The sequence below is a fragment of the Brassica napus genome, chromosome C4 (genome assembly GCF_020379485.1).
Source record: "Brassica napus cultivar Da-Ae chromosome C4, Da-Ae, whole genome shotgun sequence".
Lineage (NCBI taxonomy): Eukaryota > Viridiplantae > Streptophyta > Magnoliopsida > Brassicales > Brassicaceae > Brassica > Brassica napus.
In genome coordinates this window covers 29137894-29158789 of record NC_063447.1, presented here as the reverse complement: position 1 = coordinate 29158789, position 20896 = coordinate 29137894, and the positions used below count along the sequence as shown (strand labels likewise).

At 40.8% G+C, this 20896-nt stretch overlaps 3 protein-coding genes and 1 non-coding gene across 4 annotated transcripts; 2 read left to right on the top strand and 2 right to left on the bottom strand.

The window, feature by feature from the left end:
* Positions 1-3807: 3807 nt before the first annotated feature.
* On the top strand, positions 3808-3914 carry LOC125586592. The gene has a single exon (XR_007323129.1). It is a non-coding gene; the product is annotated as a small nucleolar RNA R71 (small nucleolar RNA).
* Positions 3915-6185: 2271 nt separating this feature from the next.
* On the top strand, positions 6186-9594 carry LOC125585211. Its single transcript, XM_048753866.1, has 2 exons — positions 6186-7370; positions 7712-9594. The coding sequence occupies exons 1-2, from the start codon at positions 6717-6719 to the stop codon at positions 7832-7834; spliced, it is 777 nt and encodes a 258-aa protein (XP_048609823.1). The 5' UTR covers positions 6186-6716; the 3' UTR covers positions 7835-9594.
* LOC106395819 (probable pectinesterase/pectinesterase inhibitor) lies at positions 9336-10244 on the bottom strand. The gene has a single exon (XM_013836167.3). It carries the CDS (start codon positions 10166-10168, stop codon positions 9515-9517), a length of 654 nt encoding a protein of 217 aa, XP_013691621.2. The 5' UTR covers positions 10169-10244; the 3' UTR covers positions 9336-9514.
* A 1153-nt stretch (positions 10245-11397) lies between these two features.
* LOC106393288 (probable receptor-like protein kinase At2g47060) lies at positions 11398-12066 on the bottom strand. Its single transcript, XM_048755722.1, has 3 exons — positions 11801-12066; positions 11589-11721; positions 11398-11490 (listed from the first exon to the last, which is right to left on the bottom strand). Exons 1-3 carry the CDS (start codon positions 12064-12066, stop codon positions 11398-11400), a joined length of 492 nt encoding a protein of 163 aa, XP_048611679.1.
* Between the last annotated feature and the right edge of the window lie 8830 nt (positions 12067-20896).

Genomic DNA, 20896 nt, shown 5'->3' with positions numbered 1-20896 from the left:
AGCGACTTGCAGGTGTCGCTCCGGGAAGTCGCTCCAAGGCCGATTTTTGGTGTCTCCGGGTGAGAGGTCGCGAGCGACTTTGGTGTGTCGCTCCAACGGGTCGCTCTGGATCGGGAGCGACCTTGGTAGGTCGCTCTGAGAGGTCGCTCCAGGGTCATCTAAGACGGTTCGGAGTAACGAGAACGCGAGCGACTTCATGGCGTCGCTTTAGGAAGGTCGCTCTGAGAGGTGGGACACAGCGACTTCGTGATGTCGCTCCGGGAGGTCGCTCCCATGCTCTGCTCGTTTAATGATCACCTATTTCACCTCCTTCGAGCTCCAAATGCATCCAAATGTCCCTAAGAACTCCATGTGGCACTCCAGTACCTAATAGAGACTCATGTATGCAAAATGCAACCTAAACATGTCTAAATCCTAATCTCTATGATGAAAATGCACATGGATGAATAGATAAAACAATGCAAATATGCAAGATATCAACTCCCCCAAACTTGTTCTTTTACTTGTCCACAAGTGAACTTTCTAGAACTCATAGGGAGAGAGGTTTGAAGGTGAGAGCTCATAGCCAAAAGAAACACATAAAGCACTCAAATCAACATCTAAATTCAGCATTAGTACATCCTCTCTTATTATACTCTAGCTTCTCTAGGCCTATTCAACTCTTTTCATCCCTACACTCATCATCATGCATTCACACATGCAAATCAGCCAACTCTCAAGTTCATTAAGCATAGCATCAAGTGAATTCTTGCAAATGGTCAGTTGGTCCAAGTCATTGGGTTGGGTAAGGGAAGGCTTTTATTCAAGTGATTCAAGAGGTTCGAAACATAAAATCTTTAAGGTGGTTTACTCTCGAAACAAGTAGCCTTGACATTGCACATAATATATCTAAGAAAGGGATCAACTCATGCATACAATGCTCAATCTCCATTGTTCTACCCTTTTCCCAAACATACAATTACACAATCATTCTCAAATGTCAAACCCAACTCACATCTCTCACCAAAAGATCCTAAGAACATTAACTCCTTCTCTTTGAAATCTACAAGGGATTTTTCACAACCTCAAAACATTACTTAGCTCCTAACAACTTTGCTAGCCCCCTTTTTCTTTCTTTTTCTTTTCTTTTCATATTTTTTTTTTTTTTTTAAATGGGGGCCAAGACTTTTCATAACTTGAGCTAGAGGTTTTTTTTTTTACTTATCCCAGTAAGACAATTCACTTAAACACAAAGAGTTATTTCTTTTCCTTTTTCATTGCTCCCAAATCATAATCACAACCCCCCCCCCCCCACCTATAGCTAGACAATAGAGTGCCCAATCTAGCAAGAATGAAGATCAAGCATTGTCGTTCCCGATACTCTCAACATTATGCACATGTAAGACTTTCCGAAGAAGGCCTCACTCATCAAACAATGAAAGCTTAAAAGGAGGGAAAGGTTTTGGGAGTGGTCTACCACTAGAGTTTGTCAGAATAAGATTGGCATAAAGGATGTGACAACTCAGGTGTGTATAGCCATGACTCAGTACACAAGGGACCATGAGCAAGAAGCATTAAGTTCGTTCAGTTCAAATAAGGTTGTAGTTGGCTTCAAAGACTGAGTTTCAGCAATCAACAAGTTTCAGGAAGAGTCTTCAAGGCTCGAAGCATACAAGTGTTTTTGAGAGGTGCATAAGCTATTCAGGTGCAAAGTAATGTTCTTTACAAGGCATTTCAAATCATTGCTCCCAATGCAAGTAAATGCAACCTATATGCTCTAGACTCTCCTAGAAATGCCAATGATGCAAACTAAATGAATTTTTTTTTTTAATGCAAATATATATGTATAATGCAATGCATGAGACTCAAAATCATCAAAGCAAACGTGATCAAATACTTGGTACCTCCCCCAAACTTAAATGACACAGTCTCTGTGTTGTCAAGGAGAGAGAGATACCCAAAAAGAGAAAACTAATATGCAAAAAACGAAATGGTATATACAAGGGAAAGTAGTGGGTTACCTTCTATGGAGAATGAGTAGAGGGAGATGCTCCCTCCTCGTCGTCCTCAGGTGGTAACTCTTCAAGGTGCTCATCAGTAAGAGTGCCCATCTCTTCAATGTAGAAGGCTTGCCCGAACACAGTTGGTTTCTTCATTTTCTCCTTGATGTCAAAGTGGAGAACATGCCCTTTACCCAAATGGAGATCAATCGTGCCCTCTTTCACCTTAACAATTGCTCCTGCTGTAGCTAAGAATGGCCTTCCAAGAATCAATGGGTCCTGAGCCTCCTCACCCATCTCAAGCACCACAAAATCTGTAGGTATCTCATACCTTCCAATCTTCACAGGTAGGTCCTCTAAGATGCCCACAGGGTACTTCACTGAACGATCAGCTAACACCAGAGAGAGTTTACACTTCTTGTACTGAGTGAATCCAAGCTTCTTTGCAACAGACAAAGGCATCACGCTGACACTAGCTCCCAAATCGCAGAGACATTTCTCAAATACCATAGGTCCAAGAGCACAAGGTAGTGTGAAGCATCCTGGATCCTCTAACTTCTCTGGAACATCAAGCCTTTGGATGATGGCACTGCACTCATGGGTAAGAATCATCATGCTTTCCATTTCCTTCTTCTTTGCAGCTACAACATCTTTCAGGAACTTGTTGTATTGAGGAATCAACATGAAAGCATCGATGATGGGCATTGCAACCTGAGCTTCACTCATTTGCTTGTCAAACAAAGCCTTGTACTTCTCTAGCAGCTGCCTCTTGAATCTACCAGGGAATGGTAGTTTGGGTTCATAGGGAGGAGGAACAAAAGAATTCTCACTTGCTGGAGCAAGAACTTCACCATCCTTCACTGTTTTCTTCTCTTCCCCAACCTTTCCTTTACCCTTGGCTTCCACAATCTTCTCCAAGATTTCATCATTGATTTTCTCATCAACAATCACCACTTCATCATCTAAGTTGATGGCCACCTCCTCACCTAGTTTCTCAGCATCCCTGGTGAGGGTTGTAGGAGGTAACTGCTTACCACTCCTAAGGGTGATAGCTTTGGCCTCCTTGGGGTTTTGGTCAGATTTTCCAGGTAGAGATCCTTGCTGGCGAGTCTGGTGAGTGTTCATGGAAGCAAACTGATTCTCTAAATTCTTGACTGTAGAAGCAAGATGTGAGAACTTGTTGTTGAGCTCATTGTAGCTCCCATCAATCTTGGAATGAAGGTTCTTCAACTCATAACCAACATGCTTCTCACTTCTAGTCTGAGACTCCAAGATTTGTTTCAGCAGGGTGTCAGTGCTGCTCTCTTGAGGAGCAGAGGAACCAGATGAGGGGTTTTGATGAGGTTGATAGCTGCCTTGCTGGTTGTTTCGAGGCGGATAACCACTCTGTTGGTTGTTGGGATAGGATTTCTGTTGGTAGTTGTTGTACTGAAAGTTGGGCTCTTTTTTGTACCAGCTACCATTGTTGTTGATGAAACACAGCTCTTCCTGACCTTCCAAACCCTCAACCTCATGGACAACAGGTGGTGTATCTTGGCTTGGGTTACCAACAAAGTGCAGCTGCTCTTGTGTGGCTTTATCAGCAAGGAGGATGTCTATCTTATCCTGTAGAGCTTTCAACTCCTTCCTCGTCTGCTTATCATCTGTTCGACTGCTTCTGTCGTGGTCTCCACTGTAGACTGCATCACTCTTTACCATGTTGTCAACCAGCTCCTCTGCATCTTCCTCAGTTCTCCCCAAGAAGAACCCATTGCTAGCTGTATCCAGTCTGGCCCTGTACTTAGGAAGAGCACCACGGTAGAATGTGCTCAGCAAGCTCTCCTTAGAGAAACCATGGTGTGGGCATTGAGCTTGGTAGCCCTTGAATCTCTCCCAGGCTTCACTGAATCCTTCCAAGTTCTTCTGTTGGAAACTGGAGATCTCATTTCTCAGCTTAGCAGTTCTTGAGGATGAGAAGAATTTCTCCAAGAATGCTCTCTTGCACTCATCCCAAGTGGTGATAGAGTCGCTGGGTAGAGACTTCTCCCACTGACGTGCCTTATCCCCCAAAGAGAAAGGGAATAGCTTGAGCTTTAAGGCATCTTCGGACACACCATTGGTTTTTGACAACCCACAGTAGCTGTCGAACCTATCCAAGTGATCAAATGGGTCCTCCAGAGCCAAGCCATGATACTTGTTGTTCTCGATCACGTTGAGGAGTCCTGACTTGACCTCAAAGTTGTTGGCTGCCACAGCTGGTGCTCGGATTCCGAATCTGTGACCATGTATGTTGGGGCGGTCGTAAGTGCCAATGGGTCGAGCTGCCCGCGGTTGGTGTTCTGCCCCTTGCGGTGGATCTGCCATATCAATATCCAAGTGGGCCTGGTGTTCTTCTTCTCTTCTAGCTCTAGCACACTCCCTCTCAAAAGCTCTGATGTCTGCTACTATTGGAACTAGGTTTGATGGACCCCTGCTCCTCAAGTTCATACACCTGAAAGTGAAAGGTAGGTGAAGAAGAAGAATCAGTAACAAAACAAAATTAAAATGACTTAGTCTCAAGCAAGTGACTAAATCTCAATGTTTAAATCTACTCAGAATTTGGCAACGGCGCCAATTTGATGTTAGGAGTTTTCAAGGCTCCTAAGACAAATGTTGTAGTATAGTGATTGTCGAACCAGTTCTGAGGGATATCAAAGCACTGAGAATGCAAGTACTCACTTAATCTAAGTGCAACCAATGATTTAGATGGGTTTTAAGCTATGACTAAAACTAGAAAGCAATAACAGAATGATACTTCTTGACTAAGGGAAAAGAGAACTCATGGGCATAGGGATTAGACCTTGGGTGATCAAGTATCGAACTAAGGATGGCAAATGATCAATCAAACTATCAACCTTAAGCCTAGACACAATTCTAAGCAAGCTCTATGTCTAGATGAATGCTCATTTGCTAACATATCTCAAACATCAAATGTCTTTGGTTGAATAATATGAAAGCAATCATTACTAACAAGTCTATTAGCTATCTTAGCATCTTTAACAACAAATGTCTTTGGCAAAGTATACTAAAAGCCTAGGAGAGTTGTCTCAGGCATTTCATCAAACACCTTTTGGGTGGGAAATGCCTATTGATCAACTTTTGAGTGGCCAACTCAGAAGATGCATTATGAATACTCTACTAGCAAGGAACAAGAATGATCTACACTAAAACATCCTAGAACTAACCTAATCACCCTTGATCTCCCTAACCCATGAATTCAAAAGGTGATTACTCACTAATCTCCATGATTCCTCTTAAACCCATATTGGATTTCAGATTAATCATGTAGAGAAATAGATAAGAAATCAACAAGAACACAAGAACATAACAATCAAAATCCAAGAGATGAACTTCTCAAGAGAGTTTTTGTGTATCTCTCCATAGATCAAAAGATGGTCTGCCTGGTGGCTACAAAAGATGTTTAAAACATAGGTTTTTCCAAGTGCAAAACGTCCAAAATAAATTGCAAAAAGGTCCTCGGGAAATCATGATTTTCGGCAGCAAAGTAACGCGGAGCGACTTGCAGGTGTCGCTCCGGGAAGTCGCTCCAAGGCCGATTTTTGGTGTCTCCGGGTGAGAGGTCGCGAGCGACTTTGGTGTGTCGCTCCAACGGGTCGCTCTGGATCGGGAGCGACCTTGGTAGGTCGCTCTGAGAGGTCGCTCCAGGGTCATCTAAGACGGTTCGGAGTAAGGAGAACGCGAGCGACTTCATGGCGTCGCTTTAGGAAGGTCGCTCTGAGAGGTGGGACACAGCGACTTCGTGATGTCACTCCGGGAGGTCGCTCCCATGCTCTGCTCGTTTAATGATCACCTATTTCACCTCCTTCGAGCTCCAAATGCATCCAAATGTCCCTAAGAACTCCATGTGGCACTCCAGTACCTAATAGAGACTCATGTATGCAAAATGCAACCTAAACATGTCTAAATCCTAATCTCTATGATGAAAATGCACATGGATGAATAGATAAAACAATGCAAATATGCAAGATATCAGACACTCAGAATTTTTTAAGGAAATATCAAGTATGGTTTAGTCTCAGTAAAATGAGCTACCCGTACATAGTCAGGATGACATTACACTTGTATTTACGTCTAATAGAACGAGCAAGAGGGACATATCAATATAAACATCACCGTGAATCCGTGATTCTTTTTCTCAGTGTACATAAAAGAAAACAATTAGGAAGAGACATGAGGTTAGGACTTAGGAAAATTCATTGGTCTTATTGAGGAAATTTAAAAGGAGGAATTAACAAAATAAACTGAGCGAGAGAAAGAGAAAGGTAAACAGTAAACACCCCCGCTTCCGTTTCTTCTAGTTATTCTCGACGTCGCTCCGGCGTGTCGCTCACCACGAGCACCAGATCTGGCCCCGTCTCCTCTCAACGTCTCTAGCATACTAACTTCCTCACTCTCTCGTGCTCTTGCCATGAAACCCCCAATTGAACTTGACGACGAGAACGCAGCACCCCCGTAAATGTTCTCCCTCGTTCTTCCTCTCTGCCCTCCTTGTCTCCGTTGAATACTAGTGTACATGTGGTGAAGTCAACGCTTATCCCTGTCGAGATTACGGTGAAGGAGGTTTCGATTCAAGGAACACATGTAGCTTCTCTTTCGGCTTCAACCCCAACAACCGACGAGAGTCAAAAAATCAAGACGACATCTACTAATTCCACAGCCACTCCAGATCCTCGTTGGCCTTCTAAGTGTTGCTGGTCAATGGAGTCTCCACCGCCGGTAACATCGACTGGCACAGTCTCGATTGAAGGAAAAATATCTGGACCAGAGATGTCGTCTAAGCCTACGGTAGTGAGCAATGGTATTGAAGATATGAGGCATCAAATAGATGTCAACGACTTGGAGTCGACTCTCAAGGATTCAAGTGAAACTGAATACATAATGGGAGTAAGCAACTCTGGTGTTGAACCAGAACTAGAGGCGGCCGGAGGTTCGAAATCATCTCCATCTACTGGCCTCCCTCCAATAACTACCATTTCTCCAGAGATATCAGTTGATTCTTCAATACCTAAATTTGTTCCTTCAATTGGAGCCTTGGCCAAACCACTTGCTTTTATACCACCTGCAACTCCTCCAACGCCTGCAACGCCAAGTGGTTTTGACCTGCAGTATCTTAACAATCTCCTTGACTCTTTCTGGCCAACATTGCCTGATGGACTTGGGTCAAACCAGAAGAAAAAAGACCATCCTAGTCTTACCAGAGAATTTCCTCGTATGCCGGTTCAAAAAATTCTGGTCCCCGAACTTAAAGAGGATGGAACATTAAGGTTTCCATGGGCAGCCAGAATGGACCCTGCTACCAGAAACCTCTACCGAGCGGCCAAGCCAACTTTTCGACATGATGGAACGCCTCAGGTAACCATTCCTTCTCAAGTGCTTCGGTTAGGACCAGAGAATAAAAAGGAATATATCATGGGCCACTTTCATCGCTGCTCTCTTCCTCCTGGGGGTTTAATCCATGATGTGGTGAATAGATTGTGGGGTAGAACATGTAGAATAGGTTGCCGCAAGCTGAGTGATTCCTCTTACATGTTTCATATACCTCATGATTCAACTCGACAATGGGTAATTCAAAGAGGTGTTTGGCATGTTGATGACTGTTTGTTATTTGTCTCCCCTTGGAAACCAGTTAACTCATTTAATGTCCCTGAAGTATCAACAATCCCAGTGTGGGTAAATCTTAAAAAATGTTCCAGATAGTTGCTACTCAAGATTGGGTCTCAGCCACGTGGCGTCCGGACTTGGTGAGCCTATGCAAACACATAAACCTCGACGTGATCCGACTTGTTTGGGAGAAGCAAAGTTGTTGGTTGAAGTAGAACTTGATAAACCTTTTCCAAAGAAAATTGTCTTAGATGACAAACAAGGTAATATTTTCTTGGTGGATGTTGAGTATACATGGATTCCAAGTGTTTGTGGTAGGTGTGGACATTTGGGACATATGGAAAAAAGATGTCTCCTTCCAGCTGTCCAATTGAATGTGGAAACAAGTCCCACACTTGAGGATTTACCCGCTGAAGAGCCTCAGGTTGAAATGGAAAAAGTATTAGTGCAGCCTACTGTTGCATCAAATATCTTGGTGTTACCAGCTGAAAATGTGGAGTCAAGTTTGGTCTCAGCTGAAGAAGCATGAGAGGAACTTACTGAGCAGACTTTGGAACCTACTAAAGAAAGTGGTATTGAACTCAGAGATGAGCTGAAGGAATTTTCCACTCCAGTAAACAATCTCACTTGCTCTAAGGTATATTTAGCCACTGGCTCCAACTCTTTTTTGACTTCATCACCATTAGCAGACACACAATCTTCTCCAACTGAAGCTAATATTATGGAAGAAATTTCATCCCCTGTTATTGTCTTTGAGGCCAACTCGGTTTCACCGGACAATTCATTGGTCCCTCTATACTCTCCTGCACATGACAGTCCTTCTGTTACTCAAATTGCTTGTAATGAGCAAGATGATGAGAGAGGATATATGAGTGATGCTACGGCAAACATCAACATGTCACGAGGTGGAAGGCCAATAAAACCAGTCCAAAAGTTTCAAGATATGGAATGGAAAACGGTAAGAGGAAGGGGTAAAAGGGGTCGTCGAGGCCGCGGAAACTACCCTCCATCCTCCTAGTAGTTTCATCTCTCTCTTGTTTCATTAAGCTTATGAATCATAAGTCTTCTTCTATGTAAGCTAATGCTTGGTTGAGTATGAGGTATTTCTCATCATACTTATTCAAACTTTATGGTTGTTTTAACCATACATTGTATGTTTTTAGTATTTTTAATTGAAAGCCTTTTTACAAAAAAAAAAAAGAGACATGAGGTTATGGCTTTGTATGAAAGTAATTGCGGAAGTAAGAGCACCTCCAAGGGGTTCTACCCATTGAAATTCTAAACTTTCATGTTTTAAGAAATTTTGGGTTGGGTTTTCCGTAAGTAATGAACTCCACAATTATATATGCATATATAATATATACATACATATACATAAACATATATAAAAGTTTAGAATTCCAATAGGTAAAACCCCACATTGGAGTGCTCTAATGCTTCGAGTTTAGGTCAAACACCACATTATAAAAGTTCCAATTCGCTACTCACTTAGAATTGACAATCCATTATAGCGTTAGGGTAATTAAATGTACATACATTATCTAGCTATTTAGTATTATATGGTATTTAATCAATGAAGCTATAAGTTTGATGAATGTTGACATGCAGATCCCGAAAGCATAAGCAAATATAGCCAGGTTTCATGCATCAAATACTATATATAGCTTAAACTATGGAGAAACAAATAATAACATCGTCAAAAAAATATCTAACAAATAGTTAACAAAAAAAAATATAATATTCCATTAATATATCCTTTCCTCGAAATCCGTCCATACATGTATAGAACCTATAACATACAATCATACATGACAGAACCATCTATATATGATTCCATTAGTGATCGTTTTAGGCATTACACGACATTAATTAATAATTACATCTCCATCCTTTAATCAGTAGTAATAAGCCGACAATGGTGGCGGTCGGGGCGAAGTGTCTTCCTCGTTCAGCTTCACCTTAATACCAAAAGTCTTAAAAATAGTATTTAAACCATTGAACACATCATACGAATCACTGCTTAGATTCTTCCCAACTCCAATCCCAATCTCCATTTCCTTCAACAAACTCTTATCTTCAATATCATCAAAACAAGTCCAATGGTACCCCATAATCGACATTAGCGTCTTCTTACACGTGAAATAGTTATGAGCCAACGTCTTTACATCTTTCCCCGTAGCTTTCCAAAACTCGGTGAAATCTTCCAATGCGTATTTCAAGTTTTTCCCGCAGCTGATGATCGCTGCAGCTGCGGTTGCGTTTGATGTATGTTTTGGTTTGATTTCTGAGAGAAAAGCCACACTATTTTTCACGGAAGATTCAGCCGCAACCGCTAACGCTCGGATCAATTCAATGGGATCATTGGTAGGAACGTGTTTAAGGGTTTTGCAGCATAGACTTGTGTTTGTTTGGATTACAGTGCATATTCCCGCGACTGCTTTTGCGTGCCGTGTGAAAAGGTAGTTTGCGCGTTTGGTTGGTGTAGCGGCTGCCGTTGCGGTGGCAGCTACGAAGAGAAACAATAATATATGTATGACTGGAGTGTTCATGATTGTGTTTTTGTATGGACGGAGAAAAAAAGGATCGGAAGGGAACGGGTTGGGAGGAAGAAGAGAGCTTAGGTATAGAGATATGCATGTTGTGCATATTTATAGTCGTCTATATTTGGTAGATATTATTAGATTTTTTATTTATTTTCTAGGTACTTAACGTATCGTAACGAGGGATTTGCGGGTTAATTTCAGGCTAAACAGTTAACGTTTCGAACTAATATTTTTGCTATATTTTAGTTTTACGTTTAATGCAAGTAATGTTTTAACTTTTAAGTGAAGTAGTTTTTTTCTGGTGAAAAAACAAATAAGTGTTATGGGAATTATACCGTTTTAATATTTAATTTAAAGTTTTTTTCGGTAGTTAAAGCAGCTTACCGGAAGAAAGTATGGGAATAACATCCTGACATCTTCCCATAATCACAAGTGATCAGTGATCATTTTCTTCATATACAGACTTCAAATTGCCCTCAGATTCAGCGCATTCATTTTATTAATATCAAGAATAACCTACATTAGATTATTTGCTTGGATATTTCTCGATTATTTGCTTGGTTTTAAAGGACTTTTCTTCAGTGGGGATTTCACAATCCACAACCATCAAAATATGATGCTAATCATGGAAATACATGTCAGGAGGCATGACTTTTATAAGGGGTCCTCAAGTTGTGCATAAGAGCATGTCCAATGGGGGGGTTCTACCCCATTGGAGTCCTAAAAATTATGTATAGATTATATATGTGTAAGTATATATGGGATCCTTTATTTTGGGAAGGACCCCTTCCAAAAATCCTAAAACTCCTAGTTTGAAATAGCACAATCACGCAAGCAACGACTCACTTATATATTTGTTTTTATTTTCAATTATTCCCACATGTTTTAGATTAATTTAGTGGTCACTCTCTTAATTATATGAACACTATATATTATAAACTGTATAAATTAAATATCTTATTAAAGGTGACGGCCAAGAGTTAACACACAACACTAATGTTCTCCTCCCGCAGGTCCGGTCCGAACATTCAACAAAAGATTGAAGAGCATTCACGACAGTTCTCATGTTTGGTCTGAAGCTATCTTCGTATTGTACACACAACGCAGCAACAACTGCAAACTGCATTATCAACAAGAAAAACTATTAAACGTAAATACATTTTGAATCGAGGAATGCTTTTATTTTTCCTCTTTACTTTGTGTCTTAGAATCAATACGACAAGACTAGTTTTGATTTATACCTTAGCAACAGCTTCTGGAGGGTAATCTCCTCCGAGTCCTGAATCAACACACTGCATTACTTTGTCTGCACACAGCTTTGGTGTAGCCTAAGGCAAAAGCATAGTTTTAGAATATCTAGTTACATGTTTGTAATGCTAGATAGTTCAAATTATATATCTTTGATAAAGAGATCAGTATATATTACCCATGTGACTAAACTTTGCTTGCCTCGAGGCAATGTATGATCAACGGGCTTTCGACCTGTTAGAAGCTCGAGCAATACAACACCGAAGCTGTACACATCACTCTTTGCACTCCGTTGCTCAGTCATTGCATATCTGATCAAAGAGAGAAAAATAACTTATGAGAGTGAGCGTGATGAGCAATAGAAGAAGAAGAAGATGACAACAAACTTACTCATCAGGGGCATGATAACTAAAGGTTCCAAGAATACGACTCGAATGAAGTGCCATATCAGCTTCGTTTGAAAGATCAAACTCAGCGATTTTAGCTACACCATCACCAAAGATTAGAATATTGCTGGACTTTATGTCACGGTGAAAGATATGTGGGTTCGCCTTTTCATGTAAGTACTCAAGCCCTCTTGCTGCACCAGCTACAATACTTACTCGTTGATGCCACGACAAGAGTGGACCTGGCTTTGCTTCCTTCACACCTTTCATCCCTGAAGAAGCATGCGATATATATGGTATATAATAAGAGCATGATTATTGGAGTCTTTTAAGAGGGGTTTTCCATGAAATTAAGAATTAAAAAAAAAGAAAAATAGTTATTAATTGAGGTAACTATCTTAATTAAGCCATAGAAGGCATGTCTCTTAGCAGACAGGTGTTACAGTTTTATTGGGAAGGAGATGTTTCATCTCTGTCTCGACGTCTCTCTCTCCACGAAGAATCACTCCACCTCTCTCTCACGGCTATCTACGGGACTCTCTCTCCGTGGCTCTCCTCCTCTCTTCAGGTGTGTTTCTTGTGAAGATGAAGCAATAAAGATGTAGAGTGTATGAAGATGAAGCAATAAGATATGGAAATGAAGCAATAAGAAACAAGAGGGAATTAGGCGAGTTCAAATGAAGCATGAGCTGTGTTGCCTTGTGTTCCAAGTCTGTCCCCTAGGTGAAGTACAAGACAAAGATAAGGAAACTGAATTACAATAATCAGAAGGAGATGTCTTGTGCTGTGTGGGACAAACAAGAGAGAGAGCCCTTGGAGTGTGAAGATGTCACATGAAGGATCAGCTCACATGGGTTGGTTAAAGTTCCCAAGTCAATGGAGATGTTTAGGACATGTCACTGTCCGGGACCAGCCTGCACAAGATCAGACTCATCCTCTTCTCCCCTTGTTTATTATTTGTCTAGTTTATTATATCTCATGTACTTGTAACCTCTTTATATATGGGATGTTCCCATAAACAAATCAAGCAATGGAATAAGAGATTCCTTCTTCATATTCTCTCATTTGCAATACTCTCTCTCTCTTTCTTATTTTTACTCAAACTCCTTAATCTCTTTGAACTTATCACATAAACCATCTCATAAATCACTAATTCTCACATGGTATCAGAGCAATTAAGCTCTTGAAACCTATTACTTCCGCAAACCTTTACTCTGATTATTTCTTACAAAAATATTTTCTAGTTTCTTTCACCATTCTTGAACTGTTCTTGAGTTGTTCTTGATGGATTCTGGAGAAAATTCAAAAATGTTTGTGATTCCAGCTACCCTTAAGGGAGCTAACTACCTGTTGTGGGCAAGACTTGCTAAGACAGCTCTTGGTGGCAGAGGCTACTGGGATATTGTTGAAGAAGGCAAGAACCCAAAGAAAACAACCTTAGGAGAGGATGGTAGAGAAGTGGTGGTGAGTGAAGCTGGCGACAAGAAGAAGAATCAAGAGGACCTCATGGTGCTGTCTATTCTTCAGTCCAGTCTTGATGCTCCACTCCAGGAAGCTTATGGCTACTGTGAAACCTCCAAAGACCTATGGGATACACTTAAGAAGGTCTATGGAAACCAGTCCAACATCAGTAGGGTGTTTGAGGTCAAGAGGGCTATCAATACTCTAAGTCAAGAGGACAATGACTTTGATAAACACTTTGGGAAGTTTAGATCCCTGTGGGCTGAGCTAGAGATGCTAAGGCCAGCAACCATTGATCCAGATGTGTTGAATGAAAGGAGAGAACAAGACAAGGTGTTTGCTCTTCTCTCTACTCTCAACCCTGGATACAATGACCTCATCAAGCATATCCTAAGAGACAAGGAACTCCCATCCCTTGAAGAAGTGTGTGCTCGGATTCAAAAAGAACAAGGATCAGTGGGGCTCTTTGGAGGCAAGCGAGACTTGGTACTTGCAAACAAAGCTGAAGGAGTTGCAAATAAAGGTACCTACAAGACTGAAGACAAGAAGGTGTGGACATGCGATCATTGCAAGAAGAGAGGCCATGGAAAGGACAAGTGCTGGATCCTCCATCCTCACCTCAAGCCACAGAAGTTCAGAGCCAACTACAATGATACAAGAGCCAACTTCTCGGGTGACATGGGAGAGCCATCTACTCCAGCAAGCATGCGCCAAGCTCCAGCAGGTGGTGAAGGCAAAGCAATGGCGTCTAGTGGCAACCTAACCTTGAGGAACAATCAAGATGAAGTCATCAGGCGCTCTGACATTGAGGCTCTCATCAAACTCCTCAAAGACAACTCTGGTAACACACTTGGTACCTCTTTACATGCCTCCACTTGTGGTATCTTGCTGAATGCTTTAACTGAACCTAAAATTACAAAACCATTGGTTATAGATTCAGGGGCAAGTCATCACATGATTAGTGATCTTAGCTTAATTAAAAATATTGTTCCTGCCCTAGAAAATGTTATGATAGCCAATGGAGAGAAAGTACCAATCAAAGGTGTAGGTGATCTTAGGCTATTTGATAAAGATTCTAAAGCTTTCTACATGCCTAGCTTTACCTCTAACTTGTTATCAGTTAAAAAAGCTACTAATGACTTGAATTGTAGTGTTACTTTCACTCCTAATGATGTCTACTTTCAGGATATTGAAACTAGTAGGTTGCTTGGCAAAAGTGTAACCAAGGGAGACTTGTACTTACTTGAAGACACTAAGCTCTCAGCCGATTTATCTTATGCTCTAAATTCCATTTCTACTTTACCTAAAGATGTATTATGGCATGCTAGATTAGGACATCCCCATTCTCGTGCTTTGAACATCATGCTTCCTAGTATTTCCTTTAAAAGTGATTGTGAGGCTTGTATCCTAAGCAAACATTGCAAAAGTGTGTTCCCTAGATCAAGTACTATTTATGAAAATTGCTTTGACTTAATCCACTCTGATGTATGGACAGCTCCATGCATATCTAGAGAACATCATAAGTATTTTGTGACCTTTATAGATGAGAAATCAAAGTATACATGGATCACATTATTACAATCTAAAGATAGGGTCTTAGAAGCTTTCATAAATTTTCAAAACCATGTATCTAATCACTTTAATGCCAAGATTAAGATTTTGAGATCAGATAATGGAGGAGAATACACAAGCAATGCCTTCAAACAACACTTAGCCAAACATGGGATGATCCACCAAACTAGCTGCCCATATACTCCACAACAAAATGGTGTAGCTGAGAGAAAGAATAGACATCTCATGGAGGTGGCAAGGAGTATGATGTTCCACACAAGTGTGCCCAAACGTTTTTGGGGAGATGCAGTCCTAACAGCATGCTACCTAATCAATAGGATCCCCACAAAAGTCCTTCAAGATCAATCTCCTTATGAGGTACTTAACAAAAACAAATCATCTATAGACCATATGCGTGTGTTTGGGTGTCTTTGTTTTGTTTTGATACCAGGAGAACAAAGAGATAAGTTGTCAGCTAAGAACATAAAGGCAATCTTTATTGGATACTCTCCCCACCAGAAGGGCTATAAGTGTTATGTACCAGAGACCATGAGGGTCTTAATCTCAAGAGATGTGAAATTTGTGGAATCTAGAGGCTACTATGATGGAAAGAGTTGGGAAGAGGTAGAGAACCTGTCCCACTCAGCCTCGGATAGAGCTAACAACCTAAGGAGAGTAATGGAAAGACTTGGAATCAGTATACACCAAGATCAAGGAGCCACTATACCTGAGGCCACTCAATCCACGCCATCTACTGAGGTTGATACTGATGTGATTGAGATTCCTCACCTTGATCCTGAGGGGGACAATCAAGCTGAACACTATCAAGAGGATTCAGCAAGTCATGATCAAGCTGAGCATCATACACAAGAGGAGCAGGATCATCACGTGACTCAAGAGGAGCCAGTAGTGATTGCAAGCCAGCCTCAGCCTAATATTGATCAAGCTGCAATTGATCAAGCTGCAATTGAGGCTCCAAGAAGAAGTTCTAGGATCAGAAAGCCGGTTGATCTAAATTGGAAGAACAATAGGGTCTACTTCAATGCTCAAGCTGTGGCTCATCCCATACAAGGAGTGTGCTCTCTAGCTCATTATCCCCAAGAACATGTGGTGTTTATTGGAGAGTTGGATCAGGAATACATTCCAAGGTCTTATGAAGAAGCTATGGAGCATGAGGAATGGAAAGAATCAGTGGGCAGTGAGACTAATGCCATGATCATCAATGATACATGGTATGAAGCTGAACTACCTAAAGGCAAGAGAGCTGTAACAAGCCGCTGGATCTTCACCATTAAGTACAATGCTGATGGGACAGTAGAGAGGCGCGAGACAGGACTAGTAGCAAGAGGCTTCACTCAAACAGAGGATTATCTAGATACCTTTGCACCAGTGGCTAAACTTCACACCATAAGGATAATCCTATCCTTGGCTGTCAACCTAGAGTGGGATCTATGGCAAATGGATGTGAAGAATGCTTTCCTACAAGGAGAACTAGAAGATGAGGTCTACATGAGGCCACCTCCTGGCCTAGAACACCTAGTGAAACCTGGAAATGTTCTTAGACTCAAGAAGGCTATCTATGGATTGAAACAATCACCTAGAGCATGGTACCACAAGCTCAGCACCACACTCAATGGAATGGGCTTTGTGAAATCTGAGGCAGATCATACTCTCTTTACACTCACCAGCAAGCAAGGGATTGTTGTGATCTTAGTATATGTTGATGATATCATCATCACCGGGAGTGACAAAGAAGGTATACTCTTAACTAAAGCTTTCCTTAAATCATCTTTTGATATCAAAGACTTGGGAGAGTTAAAGTATTTTCTAGGAATTGAGATGTGCCGATCCAAGGATGGGCTATTCTTATCCCAAAGAAAGTACACACTTGATCTTCTGAATGAGGCAGGTGATCTAGGAGGAAGAGCAGCCAAGACTCCACTAGAAGATGGGTATAAGGTGCTGCGTGAGGGGGAGATTGAAGACAAGCCCTATGCTGATGTGCAACACTATAGGAGAATGGTAGGAAAGTTTATATACCTCACCATCACCAAGTATGCTTTGCAGTCAACCAAGTAAGCCAGCATATGCAAGCTCCCAAGATACACCATTGGAACATGGTTGAGAGAATCCTAAGATACCTAAGAGAGGCGCCAGGGCAAGGAGTATGGATGGGATGCAACAAAAGCACAGAGATAGTTGGGTATTGTGATGCTGATTGGGCAGGGGACAGAGTGGATAGGAGATCCACCACAGGCTATTGTACATTCATTGGAGGTAATCTTGTTACTTGGAAGAGCAAGAAACAAAAGATAGTGTCATGCTCAAGTGCTGAAGCTGAATATAGGGAAATGAGGAAGCTCACTAATGAGTTGATCTGGATCAGGAACCTACTTCAAGACTTGGGTATAGAGACATCAACTCCAATCACCATGCATTGTGATAATCAAGCTGCAATACACATAGCTTCCAACAATGTGTTCCATGAGAGAACTAAACACATTGAGGTGGATTGTCATAAAGTTAGGCAAGCAGTGGAACAAAGGATCATCTTACCTTGCTACACAAGGAGTGAGGATCAACTAGCTGACATCTTCACTAAGGCTGCAAGCACCAAGGTTTGCGAGTTCATACATTCCAAGTTAGGACTCGTAGATCTTTCATCACACTGATCCTCTTAGCCATGAAGTGTTCTACTCTTTTTCCTTGGCTTGGTTTTTATCCCATGAGCTTTTTCCAAGCTAAAGGTTTTAATGAGGGAATGCTTCATGGTTTCCAAGCTTGACCAGTCCCTATGGTCAAGCTTGAGGGAGAGTGTGAAGATGAAGCAATAAAGATCTAGAGTGTATGAAGATGAAGCAATAAGATATGGAAATGAAGCAATAAGAAACAAGAGGGAATTAGGCGAGTTCAAATGAAGCATGAGCTGTGTTGCCTTGTGTTCCAAGTCTGTCCCCTAGGTGAAGTACAAGACAAAGATAAGGAAACTGAATTACAATAATCAGAAGGAGATGTCTTGTGCTGTGTGGGACAAACAAGAGAGAGAGCCGTTGGAGTGTGAAGATGTCACATGAAGGATCAGCTCACATGGGTTGGTTAAGGTTCCCAAGTCAATGGAGATGTTTAGGACATGTCACTGTACGGGACCAGCCTGCACAATATCAGACTCGTCCTCTTCTCCCCTTGTTTATTATTTGTCTAGTTTATTATATCTCATGTACTTGTAACCTCTTTATATATGGGATGTTCCCATAAACAAATCAAGCAATGGAATAAGAGATTCCTTCTTCATATTCTCTCATTTGCAATACTCTCTCTCTTTCTTATTTTTACTCAAACTCCTTAATCTCTTTGAACTTATCACATAAACCATCTCATAAATCACTAATTCTCACATTTCTCTCTTTCAAATTTATATGATCTGGTCGGGACATGAGAGAATCCCTTGCTCGAAATTTATTTGCAATTATGTTTGATTTGATTGAGAATTTGGAAACAGTAGTGGATCTGATGTATCTGGTCGAAGCTGTTGACCAGAGATTAACTCTCTTTTGTGGTGTTGTCACATGCGTTGATTCGTATGCATAGATGAATCTGGTCAATAAGTAGTATGTATTAGGTTTTGTTGAGCTTGGAACTACCCAATCTAATGCTTTGAATTCGAAGCTTCTGTGTATTAAACTGATTTTACTAGTTGATTTGTGGTTTGCAGAGAACAAGTTGTATCAGTTATATTTGCTACGAGATAAAGGTGCAATGGCGAGGATAAAACCTCAAGTCTCTTGTCTGAATCCTGGAAAACTGAGAAAGCTTATTTCTTGTACAATTGTAGGTGACAAATTACTATGTCATTGCCAAGTTAGCTACTGATCAGAGTGGATTACAACGTTGTAAGTTATCCTCTTCTTTAATCAATTTGCAGCAAAAGAAACACAAAGACAAACGAAATGACTTAAAGCAAATCATGGTTTTGGGGTTTGTTGCAGATATCTCTAGTTGATGGCACGGGAACAAGATTTACAAAGGATGGGAAAATTGTGGGTATCCAGACAATGATCTTGCTGTTCTGAAGGTAATCTTACGGCAATATGATGTTCAACATATTTTCAGACCATATGTGTCATATACTTGTATGTATTGAACATTAACTAGTGTTATACGTTCAGATTGACGGTGACAACAAACATAAGTGATTTAAATCACTATAAAACAAAATTACAATTAAACTTTAAACATGAGAAACTCAAACCAATTATGTTATGATAAATTTCTCAAAGATTCTTGAGAGTACTGTTTATTTATTTTTTGTTTTACTTTTGATATTTAATTCAGTAGAAACTCAGGTTCAATTTGATACTACCGGTGAAGACGACTTAAATCAACAAAATCATCCTCTCGACTGAAGTAAAGAGACACCCGTATTTTATTTCTCCATTGTACCATGAAGAATATCATGAAGAGATCAGTTTTGAGCAAACCCGAAGACAAGTATCCTTGAATTCCCATCAACAGAGTAACCAAGCAGCTCAACAAAGTTATCATGTTTCAACCTAGAAACTATTGAAACATGCCGGTCCACTTTTCCAAAATTTTAAGAAGTACGTGACATGGTAACTATTTCATCAACAATAATAAACATATATTAAATGTATATGTACACTACAAGAAAACAGCGATATTCTGACGGACATTCCGACGGAAAATGAAATCCTCGGAATATACCGAGGAATTTCCGAGGAAATTCCGAGGAAACACAAAATTGGGTTGCCTCGGAATTTCCTCGGAATATACCGACGGAATTCCGAGGAAACTACAGTCCGTCGGAATATTCCGAGGAAATTCCGAGGAAAACTCTGTTCCTCGGAAAAAACCGATGAATTCCGAGGAAATATTATAGCCGTTGGAGAGCCGTTGGGGGATTTTACAAAATTCCGAGGAAATTCCGACGAACTAGTTTTGTCCGTCGGAATTCCGTCGGAATTTCCTCGGTATGTCGGCAGGATTTAAACTATAAATACAAGCACTCCTCTTCCTCTTCATTCACTTCATATCTTCATCCTCCCTCTTACTCTATTTACACACGAATTTGATTCATAAAAAATATGTCTTCTTCAAATTATTTTCGTTCTTGGATCGATCGACCTCATTTGGATCCGAACACGAGATTGCTTACGGAAGAATACCAACGAGGTATAACTGAATTCATGGGGTTAGTTCACCGACAACCGGAAGCAAAAACAGGTATGTTAAGATGTCCTTGCTCTAATTGTAAAAATAGAAAGGTTATTAAAGAGTGGGATGTTTGGACTCATCTATATTTGAGTGGGTTTACACGAAGTTACAAAATTTGGTATCATCATGGGGAAACTGATTATGAACATGGTAGTACTAGTGAACCTCAGCCAGCGGTTAGATTAGAAGAACCAATTAGAACGGATGTAGATTATGGTGTAGGTACTGAGCAGATGGTAAATGATCATTTTAGAGGGGAAGATTTACCCAATGCAGAAGCTAGGAGATTTTATGATATGTTGGATGCTGGAAAGCAACCATTGTACGAAGGTTGCAGAGATGGTCATTCAGCTTTATCATCTGCTACAAGATTGATGGGCATTAAAACAGATTATAATTTGGCTGAAGACTGTGTGGATGCGATTGCTGATTTTGTAAAAGGTATTCTACCCGAGGATAATGTAGCTCCTGGTTCATACTACGAGGTTCAGAAACTCGTAGCTGGTCTTGGTTTATCGTATCAGGTAATAGATGTATGCAGCGACAACTGCATGATTTATTGGAGGGTGGATGAACAGCGGGTTACATGCAAATTTTGTGGAAAGCCTCGTTATAAAGATACAATTGGAAGAGTTCCAGTGCCATATAAAAGGATGTGGTATTTACCTTTGACGGAAAGGTTGCAGAGGTTGTATCTGTCTGAACGCACAGCGCAACCAATGAGATGGCATGCGGAGCACTCAACAGATGGTGAGATCAGACATCCTTCAGATGCAAAAGCGTGGAAGCATTTCCAATCAAAGTATCCCGACTTTGCGTATGAGAGAAGAAATGTCTACCTTGGATTATGTACTGA

What these genes read in the sequence shown, in the direction of transcription:
- LOC106395819 (XM_013836167.3), bottom strand. Translation starts at nt 10,168, where the DNA reads ATGAACACTCCAGTCATACATATATTATTGTTTCTCTTCGTAGCTGCC.
- LOC125585211 (XM_048753866.1), top strand. Translation starts at nt 6,717, where the DNA reads ATGGAGTCTCCACCGCCGGTAACATCGACTGGCACAGTCTCGATTGAA. An exon ending in GACATGATGGAACGCCTCAG is followed by an intron (nt 7,371 to 7,711) that starts GTAACCATTCCT and finishes AAAATGTTCCAG; the next exon opens with ATAGTTGCTACTCAAGATTG.
- LOC106393288 (XM_048755722.1), bottom strand. Translation starts at nt 12,066, where the DNA reads ATGAAAGGTGTGAAGGAAGCAAAGCCAGGTCCACTCTTGTCGTGGCAT. An exon ending in AGTTATCATGCCCCTGATGA is followed by an intron (nt 11,722 to 11,800) that starts GTAAGTTTGTTG and finishes CTCTTTGATCAG; the next exon opens with ATATGCAATGACTGAGCAAC. An exon ending in AGCAAAGTTTAGTCACATGG is followed by an intron (nt 11,491 to 11,588) that starts GTAATATATACT and finishes CTTTTGCCTTAG; the next exon opens with GCTACACCAAAGCTGTGTGC.